General features: G+C 50.2%; 10 protein-coding genes across 10 annotated transcripts; 6 read left to right on the forward strand and 4 right to left on the reverse strand.

Moving 5' to 3' along the window:
• Positions 1-297: 297 nt before the first annotated feature.
• Positions 298-738, forward strand: POX_d05116 (uncharacterized protein; the record flags this gene model as incomplete). The annotated part of the gene is made up of 1 exon (XM_050113968.1): positions 298-738. The coding sequence occupies one exon, from the start codon at positions 298-300 to the stop codon at positions 736-738; it is 441 nt and encodes a 146-aa protein (XP_049968919.1).
• On the reverse strand, positions 574-1,599 carry POX_d05117 (uncharacterized protein; the record flags this gene model as incomplete). The annotated part of the gene is made up of 3 exons (XM_050113969.1): positions 574-877; positions 1,237-1,305; positions 1,421-1,599. The coding sequence occupies 3 exons, from the start codon at positions 1,597-1,599 to the stop codon at positions 574-576; spliced, it is 552 nt and encodes a 183-aa protein (XP_049968920.1).
• Positions 1,600-2,184: 585 nt separating this feature from the next.
• POX_d05118 (uncharacterized protein) lies at positions 2,185-4,165 on the forward strand (the record flags this gene model as incomplete). The annotated part of the gene is made up of 2 exons (XM_050113970.1): positions 2,185-2,825; positions 2,941-4,165. The coding sequence occupies 2 exons, from the start codon at positions 2,185-2,187 to the stop codon at positions 4,163-4,165; spliced, it is 1,866 nt and encodes a 621-aa protein (XP_049968921.1).
• Positions 4,166-4,619: 454 nt separating this feature from the next.
• On the reverse strand, positions 4,620-4,880 carry POX_d05119 (uncharacterized protein; the record flags this gene model as incomplete). Its single annotated transcript, XM_050113971.1, has 1 exon — positions 4,620-4,880. One exon carries the CDS (start codon positions 4,878-4,880, stop codon positions 4,620-4,622), a length of 261 nt encoding a protein of 86 aa, XP_049968922.1.
• A 411-nt stretch (positions 4,881-5,291) lies between these two features.
• On the forward strand, positions 5,292-5,812 carry POX_d05120 (Transcription initiation factor IIA subunit 2; the record flags this gene model as incomplete). Its single annotated transcript, XM_050113972.1, has 3 exons — positions 5,292-5,338; positions 5,404-5,551; positions 5,666-5,812. 3 exons carry the CDS (start codon positions 5,292-5,294, stop codon positions 5,810-5,812), a joined length of 342 nt encoding a protein of 113 aa, XP_049968923.1.
• Positions 5,813-6,264: 452 nt separating this feature from the next.
• On the forward strand, positions 6,265-7,574 carry POX_d05121 (uncharacterized protein; the record flags this gene model as incomplete). The annotated part of the gene is made up of 3 exons (XM_050113973.1): positions 6,265-6,427; positions 6,503-6,548; positions 6,644-7,574. 3 exons carry the CDS (start codon positions 6,265-6,267, stop codon positions 7,572-7,574), a joined length of 1,140 nt encoding a protein of 379 aa, XP_049968924.1.
• A 56-nt stretch (positions 7,575-7,630) lies between these two features.
• On the reverse strand, positions 7,631-8,166 carry POX_d05122 (uncharacterized protein; the record flags this gene model as incomplete). Its single annotated transcript, XM_050113974.1, has 2 exons — positions 7,631-8,029; positions 8,092-8,166. 2 exons carry the CDS (start codon positions 8,164-8,166, stop codon positions 7,631-7,633), a joined length of 474 nt encoding a protein of 157 aa, XP_049968925.1.
• Positions 8,167-11,732: 3,566 nt separating this feature from the next.
• On the reverse strand, positions 11,733-14,780 carry POX_d05123 (Ergothioneine biosynthesis protein 1; the record flags this gene model as incomplete). The annotated part of the gene is made up of 7 exons (XM_050113975.1): positions 11,733-11,805; positions 11,869-11,950; positions 12,015-12,304; positions 12,370-13,261; positions 13,321-13,536; positions 13,642-14,321; positions 14,422-14,780. The coding sequence occupies 7 exons, from the start codon at positions 14,778-14,780 to the stop codon at positions 11,733-11,735; spliced, it is 2,592 nt and encodes an 863-aa protein (XP_049968926.1).
• Positions 14,781-16,446: 1,666 nt separating this feature from the next.
• On the forward strand, positions 16,447-17,373 carry POX_d05124 (uncharacterized protein; the record flags this gene model as incomplete). The annotated part of the gene is made up of 1 exon (XM_050113976.1): positions 16,447-17,373. The coding sequence occupies one exon, from the start codon at positions 16,447-16,449 to the stop codon at positions 17,371-17,373; it is 927 nt and encodes a 308-aa protein (XP_049968927.1).
• A 1,100-nt stretch (positions 17,374-18,473) lies between these two features.
• POX_d05125 (uncharacterized protein) lies at positions 18,474-19,634 on the forward strand (the record flags this gene model as incomplete). The annotated part of the gene is made up of 1 exon (XM_050113977.1): positions 18,474-19,634. One exon carries the CDS (start codon positions 18,474-18,476, stop codon positions 19,632-19,634), a length of 1,161 nt encoding a protein of 386 aa, XP_049968928.1.
• Positions 19,635-20,328: the final 694 nt, after the last annotated feature.

Below are 20,328 nucleotides of genomic sequence, written 5' to 3' on the forward strand. Positions count from 1 at the left end.
AGGCAGCATCCAATAATCCATTGATGAAATGATCCAATGATCACCCGCGAGATTACGATGATAAGGGTCGTCCAACTCTCGGATCTCCGAAGAAACGTGAATCAGTTGGCGAGACCGATTCTGGAGAGATCACGGGTCGGGCCAATTGCCTACCACGTCCAACGCCATCGTGATAGACCGCGCTTCTCGAGGGCGAGAAAGTGAAATAGACCTCAGGGCGCTCCGGTCCAGTGTCAATCATCTTGGTGTGAGATCCAATGATGCAGAACGGAAGATGGATGACCTAATGATCCCATGATGGAGGAACTTCATCCAGAGGCCGCGATTGTCATCGTGCCCGTTCCAGGAAAAGAACAGCGTCACATCGTCGCATTGCTTCGTGCCCTCCGATGGTCGCATTTCCCCACGACCGAACCTTTGTTGATATTTAGTCTGTTCCGATCCTCTGCCCGCCCCCCTTCGTGCTTTCTCTCCCTTCGTGGCCCTCGAGAACCCATCCCAAGTGGAGAAGACGTGCAGTCACGGCACCGCACCACCGCAGGCGACTACTGTAGTCGCGAACTCAGTTATCCCTCACCCATCCTCTTTGCGCTGCTTGACCACGCAAACGTTGCCGATCCAGTTCTCGGGGTGCTCAGTGCTCAGTGCCCACTTCTCATTTCCGGGGCAAGGTCCAACGCCCTTCAACGCCATCGAAGCCAAAGCACCACCGGAGACCCCGGCAAAGTGGCTCTTTGAAGAGTCTAGAGACTCAAAAGACGAGTTGAAGGCAGAAGCGCGGCGAACTCCATACAGAAAGTGGGTAACCAGCTCCACCGGTGTGACTGTGTGGCCTCTGGCAAGTTGCGACCAATTCCAGGTCGAGTCACTCTGAAGCCTAATTTGATCGTGATTACTCTTATTATTTTGACCCCATCAGCGTCATTTGTTCCCTTGATTTCGGTTTTTGTTTTCCCCTTTCTTTTCCTTTGAGGCTATTTTTATGAGAATTACGGTTGCGATTATTTTGTTCGTGACCACTACGTCGGGTCCGACCTAGGCCGCCCTGGCATAGTTATATCAAAGAACCTCCATTGTGCAGCTGCCCCAATTTTCTTCCTCTATTTTTATCGAGGACTGTGTCCCTCTCAGCATCTGTGTTTTTGTTGTCTCTGCCATCTGCCTCATCACTGACTCGCTCCATCAAGCCCACTCCGGTCTGGTGCTCCACTTCCACCATACAACACCTGAACACACCGCTTAGCCTGAGGATCACCGCTCTGGAAGAACATCGGCGCTTCGGTACATACTCTCAGGTGGCCCTCTCTTCAGCAAAACGTAGCACCGGTAGCGCTAGTACTGGCTCGGACGATTTTCGGACGAATTCTGAAACAATTGTGATTCTCAGAAATCGGGTGCTTTGTTGACTTGGGTGACGCACCCCTTCGCGACGTCAGTCTCCTCCCTTGACTCAATTGCCGACTGCCAACCATCATATTCCGAGCACCGCACCGGCCGCCTGCCGAAAGTCAAAGAGACAAGAACGCAGTCAAGGCCGCTCAGTTTGACTGCCGAATCTAGAGTGTGGAAACCGAGTACGCGTTGGGTTGAGAGTTTCATTCAGGTAGGTCACATGAGAAGTTAACACGCTCCCTGGATCTCTTCTGTTCATTCCTCTGTGTTCCAAAGAGCACTTAATCCCTCGTTCTTACCTCTCTCGGGCGAATGTGTATATGTGTCTTCTCCTTGAAGAGATGCATGCAGTATTCGGCGTCTTTCATTCGCAGTCTGCGTTACTTCCAGATACGTTCGTCAGATGACGACCGGTTGCGACTGTGCTGACTGTGGGATAGCTTCAGCTCTCCCTGCTTGAAAACTAATTTTCGCGGCTGGGAAGCTTTTTGTTCTCTCTTTTGGCTGAGTAACTCGGATTTCTGCATCGCGGCACACCGATCCCCCCCCCCCCCCCCCCCACCCTAGGACAATTGGTCATTCCGTGCATTCAGCTCATTGAATCTCCTTTTCCCCAAAACGGCATTGTGATTTTTGAGCCCAGCGACAGTCTTTGTAAAGCTTCTTAAGCTCGTTTCCTGAGATTATCCAATCTGGACACAACCCATTGAAAGCTTCTTAGACGACCCTCGGACGCCGTCTTTTTGAACGGGTCAAGGAACTTTTGCAACTGGTGTGATCGATTCCATCACCATGGCCTCACCCGGGGCTGTTTTGACATTGTCCGGAAAGGATGTTGAGGAAGATCGCGAGCTTCTGAATGAAGAGGAGATCGAGGAGGATGAAAATGATGTCAGCCTCGAGATGGATGCGTCACAACGAGCATACCTCGAATTCCACCGACAATTAGACGAATTTTTGGCACCCTTGACTTTGGGCGAGGCAGTGTTATACAAACTGGCTCGTCGCTTCTCCGAAGTTTACCGCGAGCTGGCTCTGACTTCGGATCAACAATTTCTGCCTACACCGGTGACTCAGCTGCCGACGGGCCAAGAGACCGGACGATACCTGGCTATTGACGTGGGGGGTAGCAACTTGCGCGTTGCATTTATTGAACTGTTGGGCGAGGTTGATGATACAGATAGTCGTTCCGCAGACGCATCTGAAAGGTCCCAAGATACCATTCGCAAAGCTCAGCGACAACGAGTCAAGCGAACGTTAGAACGGGCATGGCCCATTCAAGAGCACTTGAAAAAAGACCAGGCGGAAGATCTGTTTGCCTGGATCGGAGATTGTATCGCGGAAGTGGTGGCAGAAAGCCTAACTTCAGATCAGTCACGGAAATACGTTCCCGCCGAGCTGGACATGGGCATTACTTTCAGTTTCCCAATCATGTAAGTTTGCGCTTGATGCAAGGAAGTCTTTCTGGGGAGGGGGACGAGCGGACCCCATTGGACACTCCCCGAGGGTAGAATATGCGAGTATGCATCATGCTGACAAAGTCGGTAGGCAGGAATCCCTCGCGGAAGCTACGCTGATGCCCATGGGAAAAGGATTTGCCATTACTTCAAATCTCGACCTGCGTAATATCCTTTTGGCTGGATACGAGAAACACACGAGGAGACCTGACGAAGACGACGAGCCTTCGTCGAAACGACGAAAGCTGTTTGCGCTCCCAAAACTCAATATTCAAGCTATAACCAACGACGCGGTTGCAACTTTGGCTTCCCTGGCGTACAAGGTGAAATCGCTGCCAAACAGCCGAGTCGCTATGGGCATCATCGTCGGCACTGGATGTAATGCCACTATTCCTATGAAATTGAAAGATCTCCACGACTCCAAAGCAAAGAGTGTGCACATGATGAACGCGGATGCCGTGGAGACCATCGTCAATACCGAGTGGACGATTTCAGGAGCAGCCTCACCCTTACAGGAACTGCAAATCACCACGAAATGGGACGCTCTCTTGGATCAAGCGTGCGCGCGTCCGGGGTTTCAACCATTTGAATACATGACTGGTGGCCGATACATCGGGGAGCTGATTCGCTTGATTCTATCCGACTACCTTACGACCGTTGCAGGGGTGCCCAGGCACAATTTGCCTGCTTGTCTGGTTCAAGAATACGCTTTGACAACGACGTACATCTCCGATAACGTGGCCAGAGCGAAGTCGGATCAGGATCTTGCAACCTTCCTGAATCAGTCATTACCTCCTCCCGAGAGCAGCGATTGGCAATGGGACTCCCGTGCAGCCGGTGCCTTCCGAAAAATCGCACGCACCGTACAAGCGCGATCGGCAGGGCTGATCGCCGCCGCGGTAATCGGGCTGTTGGCCTGTTGTCATGAGATTGAATTGAAAGAAGAGAGCACAGCCAACACGCCTGAGGCTCCAGCTTCTCCACATAGCAATGGAGATGTTCCGATCACAAGCAGCACAGCGAGCCCCTCGGCCATCACACCATCAAGTACGACCAATGTTCACGGCCATGTCGTACCAGTGCTCCAACCGCTACCCGCGGATTGGCAGTCAGGGCCTGAAGAACTCGTTGTCGCTTACACGGGTGGTATTATCCAACATTATCCGCAGTTCAAGGAAATGTGTCAACAACAAATTGACCGTCTCATCATGCGCACGGGTCCACAGCGAGGTGGCAAATCTGTGTTTCTACGTGAGGCTTCAGATGGTGGCGTTATTGGTGCTGGCGTCCTAGCAGGCATGGTTGCAGGGAAGTAGTTGAGACTTGTGTTATTTTTGCAATTTTGATCCAGCGGCCATCAGTCTCCCCTCTCTCCAGCATACCGTTGCCCTTTTCGTTAAGTCACCAATCTACGCGTAGACACATATGAAATTCTTCTTGAGACATTCATTTGAAAAGAGAGACTGAGTGTCTTCGGTTAGTGTGCCCTGACACACCGCGGTCGCCCCCTTACCTATACTAGACCGATTTTTTATTCAAAGCCTCCAATTTGAATGAGGCCAGGATGAGCTGGCAAAGGTCACAACTATCGACCCTCGTGCGACACAGTGATATGATACAGCCACCTGGATTTTGTAGACACTGCTGTTTTGGGAATATCAATTGTTTCATGAAAGAATTGGACATTGTCGGCCGCTGGAAAAACAATACTAGCCATGCCAAACTTGGAATGTACACAGTGGATTAGGGTATCGTGACTCTCGGAAGAGCTTAAATCAGTCTGAACATGTTATTGCGAACCCCACGTTTCATTGCGCTAGGCTTTCCATCTTCGTATTCAATTCCTGCGGCACCACCTCCCCCTGACATTTTCTCTAATCGCTCTCGCAGCTGTGCATCGGCATCGGCGATTGAGCTGATCTTTTTTGCTGCAGCAGTTTTTGTTTGGGATGCTTCTTTCGGCATCGAATCAGAGTCAGAAATGGTTGCTTCTAGATCTTTGTCCCGTGAATCATGGCCTTGAAGACACATTAGCATTCCTCCTCTCTAAAATTTCGTATGGTGATCAAATGATCGTGACATTTTCATGTACCTTTTCTTGTTGAGGAGGAAATCGAGCGTGCTGATGGAGCGATTTGAGCCGGTGCACCTCCTGTCGTTGATCCGAGCCCTTTTTGAAGACGATGTGTAATCGCTCGGGCATTCATTGTTTTGGTTTAATTTGAATTCCACGACTCTTCTCATTCGTATCCTATCACGAGTACCATCTCAAGAATGGGCGATTGTGCTTGACGTCGATATGCGATCAGAACCTATAGATTGTCACGTGTGGTCACATGAGCCGGTCTCCCCGTGATCGGTCAACGATGCCAACCACTCCGCCGTCACTTCGTCTTGTCAACGCTTATCTCACAAGCATAGAGACTATTCTTGACGCTCACCATGGCTCAACAACAACAATCTTACTATGAGCTGTACCGTGGCAGCAGGTAGGAAATTGCTTGAGCCTGTTGATTTTGAACGGAAGTCTGAGGGACTGACTGGAAACAACTAGCCTCGGCCTTTCCCTAACGGATACCTTGGATGACTTGATCAACGAGGGTCGGATTGAGCCTCAGTTGGCTATGAAAATTTTGTCTACCTTCGATAAGGTGGTCACCGAGGTTTTGGCCGAGAAGGTCCGGGCGAGACTCACATTCAAGGTACCCAATTGTTTACCCGTGCCTTTCCCCTTGGAATCCAAGCAACAATGACTCGAGACATTCAACTGTGATGTGAGCCAACATGGCTGATTTCTCCTCTTCTTGCAATTCTAGGGTCACCTCGATACGTACCGATTCTGCGACGAGGTTTGGACATTCTTGATCAAGGACGTGACCTTTAAGCTCGATAATCAGACCACCGTTTCGGCCGACCGTGTGAAGATCGTCAGCTGCAACAGCAAGCGCCCGGGAGAGACCTGATCAGATGTACCCAGGCGTTGGTCATTCCAGAGGCATTTTTTTTCGGGGCCACTACTTTCTGCACAGGCGTTTACAGACTTGTTCTTGACTTTGGGGAAACATCAGCGGGCGTTTAGGCAATTTGTTGATCGCACTGCCTCATGCATACACGGCATCTTGATGATACCAGAATAGATACCCAGACAAAATACAAGAGATAGAGCAGGCTATATCCGCTCATTTGGCCCTGCTTGGCCCGTCTCTGCATATTTATTTGTTGTTTTTTCTTTTTTAAAGTACTCTTTGCGTTCTCGCGAGTCTAAAATAGCCGCTCGCTTGACCTCGGCAGCTTCCATAAGCGGTATGTGACCTCATCTTATCGGTGCCTATCGAGACCCTTAGTATTGAACCCGCGTTGCGGCGCGCGCCGCGTCAAATCATCAACCCTCCACCAAGCCAAGTGATGGCACAAAATGCCGAGAACACTCCCTTGGTTAGTTCATCACGGCAATGCAAGGCAGGCGCCACAGGACTCGACGCCTCGGAAAAGGGTCAAGCGAGAGCGTACACCCGATGACGATACCACACCAACTCGACCACCCAAGGCGCCGGAGAAGCGCGACTTTTTCAGATCTTGTAAATAGCAAAGCTCGTGGAGAGAGCCTCGCATTTCCAAGACAATCACTGACATTGATCTCATTTTTCTTAAAGCACAAACTCCGCCCAGCTCTCCTGCGCGACAGTGTCCACCCCAAGTGTAAGTTCCATTTGTATCAACAAGGTCATGTGCATGCTGTCCTGGCTCCTTGACATCAAGACGTCGCGGCTTGCGCTAATAGAGAGACTTGATAGATTCTTGATCGAAGGATTAAACCATGACGATGCCTGGGTCATGGTGGAAGATGAGTTTTACGCCGTAGCCCAAAGTTACACACAGCATCTTCATTATGCAGAGTACATTCGGAGAAAGAAAGAGGCCAAAACGCGGAGTAAAGACGCGATAGATGGGATTCAAAGGCCGACAGATGGCCGCACAGCACTGCCTCAAGATATCAAACGGAGGAAAGAAGCGGAAGCTCTTGATGTCCGCCAGCAAGCTGGGTTGGCGCAAATCGAGCCATCCGTACAAGGACGCGATGACTCTGATGACGACGATGACAGGTTCGCTGGGACGCATTTGCATAGCCTCATGACCAGTCCTAGAAAGTCTCGCTCCCTGGTGGACGCCCAGGGATTGAAGTCTGCGACCAGAGCCGCTGCAGGGTACAGACAGGCTGCTGGTGCTGCTGGAGCTGAGGACCGACCAGTGGAGAATCATTCGGTTCGCCGAGCTGCAATGGACCACGTGGTAGAAATCGACGAGGAAACGGCATCTGAAACGGATGATCTCAATGGCGAGACAGCCTCCGATGATGATGAGAATGATGACGACCTTGATGGACTGGTTTCAGCTGCGAATATGGCTCCAGTAAGACATGCACCATTTTCGACGGCTAAAGCAAGGTCTCATGCTTGGCGGAAGAGCCAGGAGCCCGGTCAAACTACGAGGGTGCAACAAGCTGCACTGGGTACGCAAGCTGGCAGCAGATTCAAGTCTCGAATTCAGAGTTTATTTGATGATCTAGATGAGCTGCCAGAGCCATCAGAATCTCCCTCCTCGTCTGCCTCCCGCGAAACTGCGAACTTGCCCGACATAAATCAAGTAAACACGCGCGAACCTGCCAAAGACACCCCCAGATCCAAAGGTTCCCACTTCCACAATGTTCCGACCTTTCTCCTTTGAGGGAGAGCATGTCATTCAGACGGGCCACACGATGCATACTATCGGGAACCATCACCTCACTGCTCGCCCATGTTCTCATTTTCGTTCTTGACCTTCTCTGCTATCGTGCTGAATGTATGCTGATCACCACCGGTCGCTTCTCCGGAGGGGCCCATCGCCGTCTTCTTGGAGCCGAGAGACAGGCGCGAAGTCTTCAAGCAGTCTCGGATCCGGGCAAGCGTCGAACGCTGAGCTTTCGGACATGGCTGCGGATCTTGGCCGACACAGATGGTCGACGGGCAGTCGGTTCGGGAGACACATCCTCCATCTCGCTGTGGCTTTTCTGAGACGTCAAAGTACTGTGACTGGGATGTCAGATGAGGCGGTTCGGACGGAGTGAGATTGCGCGTTAAGACTGACTCGGCATCGGAGAAGCACGCGGGCAATTCTTCTTTGCGGAAATTGGTAGGGGGTCCCTGTCAGTCGTTACGTTAGTCCTTCCTCTTGACCGCATCGGCTCTGTACCCTGGATACGTACAATCTCGACGATTCTTCCTTCCTTGCGCACAAAAGGTGCCTTAATAGCCCGAAAGATTTGCTTGAAGCAGTCCATGGTGGCGAGAACGATCGATGCTTGGCTCTGCCAAATTGCGGAATCGGTACTTTTCGGAGCGGAGGATGAGGATCCGAATATGTTCTTTGAGACGAAGGGATCGAAGGTCCTGCTGAAGCCGAGTGCGACGAAGAACCAAGCGTGTCTTTTTTTGGACCTTGGAAGGCTGGAGAATCGAAAGATTTTAAAAATCACAATGTTGTATAACGAACGACAAGACGCCAAAGGAAGGACTGGATGACGGAAGACGTCAACTGGAATTATGAAATGACAAAAGACCCTGGGATGAACTAGGTCATTAGTATAGTTAGCGCTGGAGCTCAAATAAAATAAAGAGTCTAACACGTCCAGCCTCAGTCCCGGGTCCGGCTCGCGTGCATATATAGTCTTTTTCTAAAAAGGAACTCAGAGTTAAAAAAAAAAAGAAAAAGAAAAAGGAACCCTACGCCCAAAAAAATGATGATCATCCTAGTGGCACGCTCCGAGCCGAGTTTCGGGGCCCTTTCATGCAGTATGCACATCCATTTTGCCTACTGCGGCCACAGGATGCATCGATCCACAATTTCCGCTCCGTCTAGTTGATCGGGGCAACTGGTCGGCCACTCACAAGATAGATAGAGACCTAATAGAAAAAGGGAAAAGAAGGAGAAATGGTTAGCTTCATTGAAACGGATCTGAGAAGGGAAAAGGAAAATGGAAAAAGAAAAAGAAAAAGGTCGCCCTGGAATCTCCCTTTGATGCTGATGGGTCTGTGACACATTCCATTTGACACCGTCCGCGGTGGTGCTGCTACTTGTCTCCCTAGCGGCACCGGCGGACCTCTTCTGACCGACTATTCGATTTTGTTCTTGGTTTTTTCGATTTTCTTATTTTTTTCCCTTTTCTTTTTTCTTGTTGGTCCTCGAGGTTCTCTTCTATTTTCCAATGATCTCATTTTGTTCCGTCGACGAGTCTAGGAAAACGTGTCTAATCTTTCGAATCGATCCAAAGTGTGAAAAAAAAAAGGAAAGGAAAGGAAAAAGCACCAGAAAGCCTGGAACTGCAAGATCAAGTAGATCGAGACTGTTCAAAGTGCCTACGTCTGGTAGATCCATCAAATAATATGCTCATCTAGGCCCTGAATCACGTACCGTACACGATCTGATCGGTTTACAACCTGCAGCATAGCCACGGTGACGATGATTGTCGGGACGCCGGAGGAATGTCTCCTCGAGGGCAACGGCCTGGATGAGTCTACCGCTTCCCTATGATTGATGATTATTTCCTGTACAATTCCTCATGCAGTAAGGCTGCAATCGCAACGTACAGAGTCTGCAGGTGTCCTGAAACGAGGTTGGAAGGTCGTGGGCGCCGAGTGGCACTTTGATTACGAAGATGGGCTGGAAAGGGTAAAAGGGGTGCTTGTGGGATAGTGGTGTGTAGTAGGGCAGGATAGAACACCGTATGAGAGCTACACACATACCTTCTAAGAATCCAATTCTACTTGGTTCCTGATTGTGAAGATCTTCAATCCATATATTTCGAGTACATTCCCCTCCCTGGCTCTCTTAACCCTACTCCCCTTCTCCCTCTCTCTCCCCTAACGCAAGTCAACAGTTGTTGCCCTCACAGTCCACAAAGTGCATGAGCCTCGATGAGCTAGATACACGCAAAACCCTAGTCTACACTCTTCAACTGGTGCTTCGAAAAGAGTGATCATTAATCTCTCAAGACTTCATTACCATGACTGAGGTTCTCGCCAGTCTCACGACAAATTGTTGGCTCATCTCATCATATAGAGTAGACGGGAGCGGGTCCTCCAGCCCATCTCATTTGGCGTAATCTATTTATTTTTCTCATCCCTAGTAGTCTCTCTCTTCCATTTTTTTGGAAGCTCAAGATATTATGATCACCTCTCTTGGGGTCCAATGGATGTCTTGCGCACTCTTCATTTTGATAGAGCGCGTCTAAACGGTAGGGGACTAACATGTAGTAGGTTAGTACGTCAGGAATTTGAACGCGCCGCTCTTTCACGAGAACTATTGCCCAAATGAGGAAATTCTGCTCATAGAGAATGAGTCTAGTCTCCAGATGTATTGGCCTTTTGGGAATATCGAATTGATCGAGATTGTCGATCCTTATGGCGCCTCGGGTGTGCCGATCATGCGGCGATCAGGCCGGCTGTGTTCCATCTTGTGAGTATGGAAGTTCCACTTCCATCGCTTCTCCCTTAGTAGGATTTCTTCCAACTGAGCTTAGTGTGATAATGATCATAGGTGGGTACGAGGCTGGCATTCAGGATCATCAGGGCGGATCTGGTGTTTGAGCCTAAACTATATCGAGTCGCTGAGCTCTTTGATTAAATGAATGCGTCACGCTGTCTACCAGTCATTCCGTGCAAGAGGTGTATATATGTATACCCACACCGAACGGCAGAACCCTGCGACTGATCAATTCAAGACAGGTTTTTGAGAAATGATTGCAATTATATGACGTAGAGCTTATGAAGATAGAAAGTGTCGAGAACAGGATTACACAAGCGATAGAGGGGTTGATACTAGCCTTGATGGTTCAATAACCATAAACCCAGCGTGGACCTATCAATATACATGCCCATCAGCTGCAGTGGGCGGACATTGCTCGCGGATGCACATCGCTACGGTAAATACGCGAAATTCAGACGAAAAAAAAAAGGGAAAGCATGTCGCTCTGAACTAGGGTTCTACTTCGTCTCCTAATTTCCATTTTTGAAGTTAGACTCGGTCGGCAAGAGACAGGGTTACCAGGCTGTAGGATTACACTATGTGAGTAGAAAAAGGAGTGGTACTTTTTTCGCTCCTCGCGTCGGGAACATGCATACAAGGGGGTGCCAACAAGCCCCGTCCTTACGACTATCATTTGCGCCGTCAATAAAGTTTCAGGTGAGAATTGGTTCCTCTTTCAATGAGAGGGCAGTCAAGGGGAACCGATCGAGATTGGCGTCGGGGGGGGGGGGAAGTTAGCTCGGCACTGTTGATCGACATTAGGCAAACCAACCTTATTCTGTCAAGTGCCGCGTGTTTCATCAAGCGCCTCCATCAATGAAGGGACTGAACTCGCGGGTGCCGAGTCCCGGCAAGAGTGTTCTCAGTGACTGATTGGAGCAACCCTTTGAATAGCGTCGCGTAGGGGGGAAAGAGCTATGAATTCCTCGCCTCAGAAAGCCGCCCTCATATTTGGGAGTAGGAGAGACCGTACAGTCGGAGAGGAGACGATAACATTCCAGCCTTCATTCTTCGAAAGTTCGGCCAATGTCACCGGGATGAGCGACTCTCCTTGTGCTAATATACTCCATTCCAGGCTCGGTGAGTTGTGTTTCACTCATATCACTGTTAATACCGAGCCTTCATTAAGGTTCCACGGCTCCTAGAGATCGCGGTGAATACGTTTAAGGGTTGGGCGTATCTGCCCATTGTGTACATGGAGCGGTGACTTGGTGTCCCGCTATAGTTGATTCACCCCCCTCGACTCATCTAGTTAGGTATCTATCTGAGACAGCTTTGATTATTGATGTCCATTCGGGCATAGCCACTTGTGGCTAGTTGTGACTATGTCGAGAGATCACGCACAAGTCGTGCCCCTGCCCAAGTATAAGGGTAATTATGTTGGTACCAGTTGACACTGTGGAGGAGCATGGTGAGTTTAGAAACATGACCAAGCAAGCCATTCAAGGACAATACTCACAATGTGGTGCGTCCAGCAATTCGGGGCATGGTTGCCCATGATCCGCCTTGGATGATGTTGTGCTTCCCATCGAAAAAGTCCGCTGCGGAAAGAGAGGTTATAAGCACGGGATCAATGACACCACACGCGGGATTCAATGCACCTACACGTATAACCGGGATATATTTCCATGGCCTTGAAACCCTCGTGGGGTGCTAATGGGGTGCTGGTCCATTCCCAAACACCACCAAAGTCACCCTGACCAGCTAGCCTATCGCCGTTCGGGGTTACCGGAACAGGATGCCAGTTTTGGAAGCCAACATTGCAACCTTCGAGAGAGCGATAGACTGGGAGATCAGCACGGGGGTTTGGCTTCACCACCCCGTCGGCCGTCCGTTTGACTCCATTGGCAGCCCCATTACCGTGACCAGTGGTGGAATGGCCATTGGCTCCGTTGCTATGTGACTGATTAGCCTACCTGTTTTCTTGTGTTCAACAGATTGAGATTCGCAGTGCGCTTACCTGTGGCCATTGCTATCGTTCTTCTTGGGTTCTGCCTGTAGTTTCGCGGCATAGAGATAGATGCTGCGGACTTCTTCAAAGGTCGGAAGCCTGCACCCTGCCCATTCCGCGTAACTGGCCAATTCGTCGTAGGATGCAATGACCGGCCAATCCTGAGCCACTGTCAAGGGCACTGGCCCGAAAACTGTTCTCACGGCAAAGTTGCCCATAAAGTCTTCGGTCGCTCGAGAACTTGACTCGCTCACGCCGTTGGTGATCGCAAAGTCATTATCGGTATGCGCAAGTTTCCATGATGCTGGAATTGCTCGACTGTGCTGAACCTGTAGATATTTGGCAAACTCGCCGTTGGTTACTGGTCTAGCTTGGGCTTCGAATGCGTCCACGTCCACGGAGCGCTGAGGCTTCTCATTGTCCCAGCCAAAGGACGCTTTGGGCAAGGCAGTCTCGTCAGTGTCGTCCAATCCTATCGTGAAGGCTTGCTTGGGGATACTGAACCACCGGTTGGGCTTCTCGGCCTCCCGCGCATCTTGAGCCAATTTGGCAAAGTCGGGAGTCTTCACACCGGTTGGGGGTTGCACTCTCTGGCTTTGCAACAGCATGTAGAGGAAGGTCTCAAGATGCATAGCCTCATGTTCGAAACCGATCCAGAGAGCTTCCCCAAGGGACCGGTCCTGCAGAGCGCGCCCGTCCTGCAAGATCGATCGAGCTCTGGAGCGCACCCGATCTGCGTAGTCTAAAATTTCGGCAACGGGGGGCCACTCGTCGGGAATTGGGCTGTGCGAGTGGCATTTCTCCGGATCCTCGACGTCGGGATCAATCCCACGCTCAAATATTTCCTTGTAAGATTTGGGTTCGGTGAGTTTCCCACGCAGAGCTCGTGTCAAATGGATATCTACGACCTGTTAGTGCGCTCAATTCTAGGATTCCCCTCCAACGGGATGAGGAGCATACCTAAGAACGTGGGGATATGGCCGAGGTAGAAAATGAGCGCATTTCGGAGCTGAATGGGCTTCGAAAGAAGCTCTTCCCGGGGCACCATTGTCTTGGTCACGACATCCCACACGGTCCAGAGAGATTCATAGTCTTCGAGGGTAGGAACTGGATGAGAGGCATACTCGGATGGCTGTAGTGGTATTTTCACAGAGCATGGCGAAAAGAGGTGAATATCTGCATGGGAAATTAGTCGACCGGAGCTAGCAGGTACCACACAATATTCTGAGACGGAGTTTGTCGCGGTGAATCAATGGAAGGGGACATGGTATGTCGACTCACGATAATCGTCTGTTGCGTTTGCGAATACGGTTTGTGAAATCAAGTGAGCATTGCGGCAGAGCTCTTCTCGCTCATCTGGGCTGTATTTGTATGCCTCCTCGAAGAGCAACCTCTCCCCCTTGGAGATCTGAATATCGTTGATGATGACATCAACTGTGGGTGAATAAAAGGCTCGGTGACACCCGTTTTCCTCGTCATATTCGGTCACAATTTCCCATTCGTCGGGCTTGAAAGCCTCAAATCCAAATACCGCGTTGGCGTGTACCAGGCCATTCTCATAAAACTCTCTAGTCACGCCCTGGGAGTCGTTGTAGGCCTTGTAAACCTTTTCAGGAGTCTTACAAGCGTCTAACCCAATCAATAACATATCCGACGGCCCCAAGGCTTCTGAAAAGTCACGCAAGAAGTTTGCAGCCGCAGAACGGTTGAAATTGCCCAACGACGATCCCATCGACAGAACCACCGTGGGCCTGGTCCGATTCTCGGGGTCCTTCAACCACAGTAGAGCGTCATCGTAGGTGCCGTGAAGACCGTGCAGCCCAACGTACTGGAACCTTTCCGGCGAGATCTCAGAGAAGGTTCGCTTCAATTCTGCCAGGGACAGATCCAAGGCATAATAATCCACGTGTTTCTCGACTCGTTCACATTCCCGCAATAGAATCTCAATTTTGCGCAGATTTCTAAGAGGAGATTGTTAGAAATAAGCCATGGCAACACGGTCCCATTTACGAGTAGACGTATCATGGTCCATATAGATCTGGAGCTGCAAGGACAACAGACCCACTACCAAGCTCCACCAGCTGGGCATTGTCCGGCAGGCGTTCAACGATTCTCTTCGCTTGTGACGTTAAAATCTCAATCTCGGCATTGGTGAGGTAATAGTCGTCCACGTAAGTGATCTTTTCAAAGATCTTGAGGCCCCTGGTATCATATAAGAGCAGCGTTGGAAAAGAACGCGGAGTTCCCTCTGGGGGTTTCAGAGCTTTGTTCAAGATGTCCACCAGGGAGACATCCATCTTCTCATGTTGAATGTTGACGATCTCAACCTCGTCCATGTTCCTGAGAGCCGTGGGCGACATTGTTGTGACGGATTGTCTAGCATGGGCATACAGGTCAGCGACACGGATCACATCAGCCATGATGTTGGATCGCATTGAAGAGCCTCAACTTCTCCCAGGGTTCGTTTGAGGAGGGGCCCCCTCTATGCACGGAAAGGACATACCTTGGGTGACTGTGGCAGCTCTCTCTCACACGAATTTTTCCTTGGCCAGGAACCGACCACGAGACGGGGGATCTGTCAAGCCTTTATGGATCACTGCCGGAGCTGATAGTAAACTTCGGACACGCTGGGTGAGAGCTCGTCTTGATGACGAATCATGTATGGAAAACGCAGGGACACCGTCCGGCCGCGGAGCTAAATATTGCTCAAGACCCAGTCACGTTCCATTGCAGACTGCACGAGTGAGGGGACCCTCGAACGGGCGCGGGAAAGTCATCCATTCAGGAACCATCCATCAGTGACTAGAGTGTCACTATATTGGCGTGCTGGCCGCGGAGGCCATGCTGACCGAACCGTCAAGAATGGCCCCACCGTGATCCGGTTTTTGTCTCGCAACACTCGCAGAACATGCTTTCCCATTCGGATGCCCCGCACATCTAGATCGCTGGCCAGGTCCTGTTCTGGCGCGGGTCGACGTTATCAGATTGGCTTAGACGACGTCGTGGGCCGCTTAGTATCTCATGATTTCCAGACGAGTGACCGACTCTATCCACCTCATTGTTTGCATTCACACTCTGTGGATACAACACGAGTGTCTGCTCACTCAGCTGTAAGCTGGCGTCCAGTCGTGATCGCGGAGATCGCGGGTGGGGGGCGGTCCTTGAGGGAGCTCGATGACGTACGGGAGGGTCCGTGCGGGCCTGTTTGATGGTTTTGTTTGGTTTGCAGTCGGTCGATCCGCGCGAGTGCATGTCACGATGCACGAATACTGGACCTGAGCTTAGCACCAGGCAATCCTACTACTCCCGGAGATGGAGGGCGTGCAGTACTGCTACAATCTGTGTTGTACCGCCAGCCCTTCACCCGGACTTCCGGGCCCATTCCAAGGCTACTGACAGCGGATAATCTCGCGTTCCAGTTCCACCTGCTACTTGTGTACTAGTGAGTAAGGTAGCAGGTACCGCGATTTGCGCCCTTCGTTTATCCGACACAAAACAGCCCTGGGACCTGAACCCCCCCCGTCAACATTTCCAATCTCGTCAGTCACTCGACCGAGTGTGAAGAGGTTATGATTCATCTCTGAAAATCGGCGCAGCCAGCTCCCGATACTCCCACACAGCGCAAACCCGAAAAAAAACCATAAAAAGGTTCTGCACGCCTAGTTAATGAAATAGATTAAGTAGCTAGGTACACGATTGTTGAAACCGAGGTAGTGCGGAAACGGACATGTATGAATGCGTGAGCACATGAAGTACTCAACGACTCGACTCGGTTGGATGAATGAAAAGGTCCTTGCAACAACGATATTGTCTCTGGACATTCACGAAGACTACCTACCTAGTGAATGGAGCTGGTTCAGATAGGCGTTGACCTATTTTTGGACCGTGTCGATCTAATTCTCTCCCTCAGACACAACACCATCTACAGTATAAGATAGATGACAAGATCCTCCCTAGATATCAATTTTCGAAGCCCATCCAGCCTTTGCTTTACAAAATCGACAACTTGTGAAAATTTTGCTTGACCATCATTCTCTTGGTGTGTCTCCTTTTGCTCTCGGGAATCTTCAGCTTCTGCTCACAGCAATGATCTCCAAAATAGTGTACAAACTCCGCATAGACGGTTCCGCCAAGCAGCCCAAGCGCTCTGCGGGGCCGAACGTTGATCTGCTTCTGAAAGCCAATGCGGATCTCGCGACCCAGCTCGGTCAAGCAAATCAAGAAATCCAGACTCTTCACGCAAAACTGGCAGAGCTGGACTGTCTACTTGCCCATACGCAGGCGCGAAGAATTTACGTGAGTGAACCGTCTCTCCCACCACCAACAACTGCCGTCAGGATCCCGTGTAGTTCCGGCTCGAGTGTGGCTTTGATGAAATCGAGGGAAGGTGGGGATTTTGAATGGATCGACAACGTCTGGATTTGTACACACTTGCCTTACCTGCACCAGGCGGAGCAGTCCTGGAGAGACGGCGATGTGGTCTCAGCCCTTGATCAGCTGCAAGACTCCCTCTGGAATAACGCGTTTCTCTCGGTCGCAGAATCCGTGCACGCTCGGGTGATGCTTGCCGCAATTCTCTACGCACAAGGTGAGTATCAGAAGTCTCTGGGTCAAGTGAATTATGTTGTGGAACTCGCGCTCTCCTGCGAAAAGGTGCAGGGCATTAACTTGACTGACCTCGTGGATCTCGCTCACTTCATCGAGGGGATGAATCTGATGGAGCTCGGGTGTTTTGAAAGAGCCTACTGGTCCTATTTGCGCTCGTTGCAACTGCCCGGATATTCATCTCGAAAACACCAAATCCGTGCCATCGAAGAGTTCACTCATCAGCAGGCTACCGATGACAATGTCTGGGACAATAGGTCCTTGCGTCCTGTTATTAGCTCAGATCAATTACGGCCTATGGCGGTAATTGGTGGTCAACCATACGACACAATGAAGCGACCTGAGATCGGGGTGATGGGTCAAGTAGTGAAGGGGATGAAGGTGGGCAAAGTTTCTATAGTTCTATAGTGTGGGCTACTAATTATCTGAACTTTTCAGTTCTTTTTCAGTTCTTTTTCAGTTCTTTTTCAGTTCTTTTTCAGTTCTTTTTCAGTTCTTTTTCAGTTCTTTTTCAGTTCTTTTTTTTTATTTGGCCATAATTTAAACCTTATTAGGTAGCATCGAGCATTGACCAGTTCAACTTGCGGCCTGATTGGGTTGAAATTGTGCATTCTCAGAGCCACAGCAAGGATTGTGCCGGAAGATTGGGCGTCTCATCTTCATGAAAGTATTCTGTGCGCACGCTTTTGAGGTCTGATACCAGGTAGAACTTATTGCTGTGTGTATTCACATCGATGTTGGGTCACTGCCATCGAGTCTCCATTCTACTACGTAGTAATTACCCAGTACTCCAGTAGGCTCTGTCCGCTTTCTTTTCGCTTGAATACATAGATGACACCCAAAAGGTCGAGGCCAAAGCGAACTACTCCAAAATGCATATTCTGGCTCAATGCCCTGACGTATGCTTTGTCCAATGCTCAGAGAGCCGATTTCTGACTCAGTCCATTAAATTTTGTTAGCCTTGGATGTTGATGTACACTATGAAGCAGGTTCAGAATACTGGACTGGACGTCGGTTTGTAATGCGTCCCGTTCGTCAACATGAGTCAACAATGACAAGTACATTGACTCCAGCGATTCAAATAGACCGTGAGACAATGAGGTCAAGAAATTCAAGGTCCTCGTAGCATACTGAGGCAGCCATGAGAAGCAAGCCTTTCTGCTCAAACCAAACAAAGGAATTGCTTTCTTTCCTTCTCAGTGGCTCACATTCAGGCTCCCACACGCCAAAGAAGGAAATTGTTTGGGTCTTCGATCTTCAGATTCAAGACAGCAAAATAGCAAACACCATCACGTTTCTCTTAAATATCATCTCTCCTGCCCTTACTTCTTCCAACCCATTTCTCTACTCTTCACTTCACCCAGCCACGGTCTCCTTGATCAATCTTTGTTTTACCTCTTCACAAAGCACTTTTGCACTCACCGGTAATCACTGTCCACGTGCATACTCCTTCCACGCGACGCCAACTCCACTTCTCCTTGACTCCTTACATTGAAAACTCATCAACCATGGAGAACTTGGAACATGCGAGTGACGAGGGCCACGAGATGGCCAGTCAAAACACCTATGCCGCCATCCAGCCCGCCGACTTTGCCAAAAAGACCTGGGCCATCGGTCGTACCATGAAGCAGACACAGCAGCTCCAATCTACAGCCCGTGAGCTGCTGAAGCCTCCAACCACTTCCCCCGCGCCAACCTCGACAGCCCTTGAGAGCACTCAAAACTCGCTTGGCCGCCTTCGAGTGCTCACATCACTGAGCAAGACCATCACCTTTCTTACCGCCGACGACCTTGCAGCGGCCAGGGTATCTGCCATGGAGAGCCTGGGTCGAGCCATAGCCTTGAAGGACCAGAAACTCCTCGCTCGCTGTCAGTATTGGATGGGCAGAGTCCAATTCGAATCTGACGAAATGAAAGAGGCGATGGAGCTCTTCATCGCTGCTCGCTCTGGTCTGATGGATGATGACGGCCCTGAAAGCGAAACGGTCCAGCACTACCTAGACCTGTCGAAGCGATTCATGCGCAAGAGTCAACGAAAGCGGGAGAGAGATCAGTGGCCCCAGTATCCGGTGGAACTTGGTCGCATCCAGTTGTACTCGTTCCCGAAGAAGCGCAAGCAAGAAGCCTCGACTGGGAAACCCGTCCCTCATGCAGGCACCGAAGGAAAGTCTGGGACTTGGCCAAAGAACTCTCCCCACGCGGGTGCGATGATATTGCCCAGTGACCAGCATGCATGGCTCATCAGGGACATGGCAGATTTGTCTCTCGCTCCTCAAATGAGAGATCTCAACCGCGCGCTGGACAAAGTGGTCATTGGCATGACAAATGATGACAAGTCAGGCCAGGCTGGTCAGCCAGCCCCATCCCCCGAAGAAGATCTCAAGCCCAATGTGTGGAAGGATGCCCCTGCTAGCAAACCACATCGACAACGTTGGGTCACCATGCCACCTCAGCCACGACTCAATGCAGAGTTCACAATGAGATGTGGCCCTGCTGACCTTGCGCCCCAAGCTCACCCAACGACTACCTCATTGAAGCTCCCGGATGAAACTCTTTTGCCTCGGCAGGATTGGGATTCACAAAAGACTCTCATGAAGCAGTGCGCAGTCACCAAGGCTTATCTCGAAAGGGAGATGGAGCTTAAAGCATTGTCCAAGAAGAAAGACTAATGCTGCTTGTCCAGTACCCATCTATGGAGCCTTGTCGGACATTTTCATTTCCTTCCTCTCTCTCCGGATTCCCTGAAAGGCATCCGGGCGGCTCATGTGCAAAGAGCAATGATCACTGGATTTTGTATGATTAGCAAGGATACCAAATGTTGTGTCAGGGTTCAGACCCGAAAACATAAACTGAACATCAAATCCAAGTTGTCTGGTGAATACCGAGAAATCAAGTCTGCAGGACCCCTGCTCATTGCCTATAAATCCTGTACATCGCATCCATTAGTCTAAGGTAACGCGTATGATTAACGCGCGCCGGCCTGCCTGCTGCAAATTAAAGAATTAATTATACAGCTTCATTCTCAAGTTCATAAGAAGTCTTCAACTCATTCTCATCCATCACTACCAGGCTGGCTTTTATCGCGTCATTGCACTCTTGACGCAATTTCAGCATTGAGGCATCGAAGATTGTGTGTTTTCTCCGTCGTGAGATTTCTCTCCACTAGAATGTACCCGCATCTTGGAAGTGTGTGTCCGCTACATGACCCTCGAGTCTGCCAATCGAGCAATGCCGCTTCACCGGGTCACCCATCAGGGGTGCTTTGAAAAAAAAAACACACTGGATGAGGATTTTTCTTGGGCCCTCAAGCAAGTATTTGTGTCAATGATCGTTTTTGATTAAAAGTCTGTGACGGCCGCTTCC

This window comes from Penicillium oxalicum, chromosome IV (assembly GCF_001723175.1).
Source record: "Penicillium oxalicum strain HP7-1 chromosome IV, whole genome shotgun sequence".
Lineage (NCBI taxonomy): Eukaryota > Fungi > Ascomycota > Eurotiomycetes > Eurotiales > Aspergillaceae > Penicillium > Penicillium oxalicum.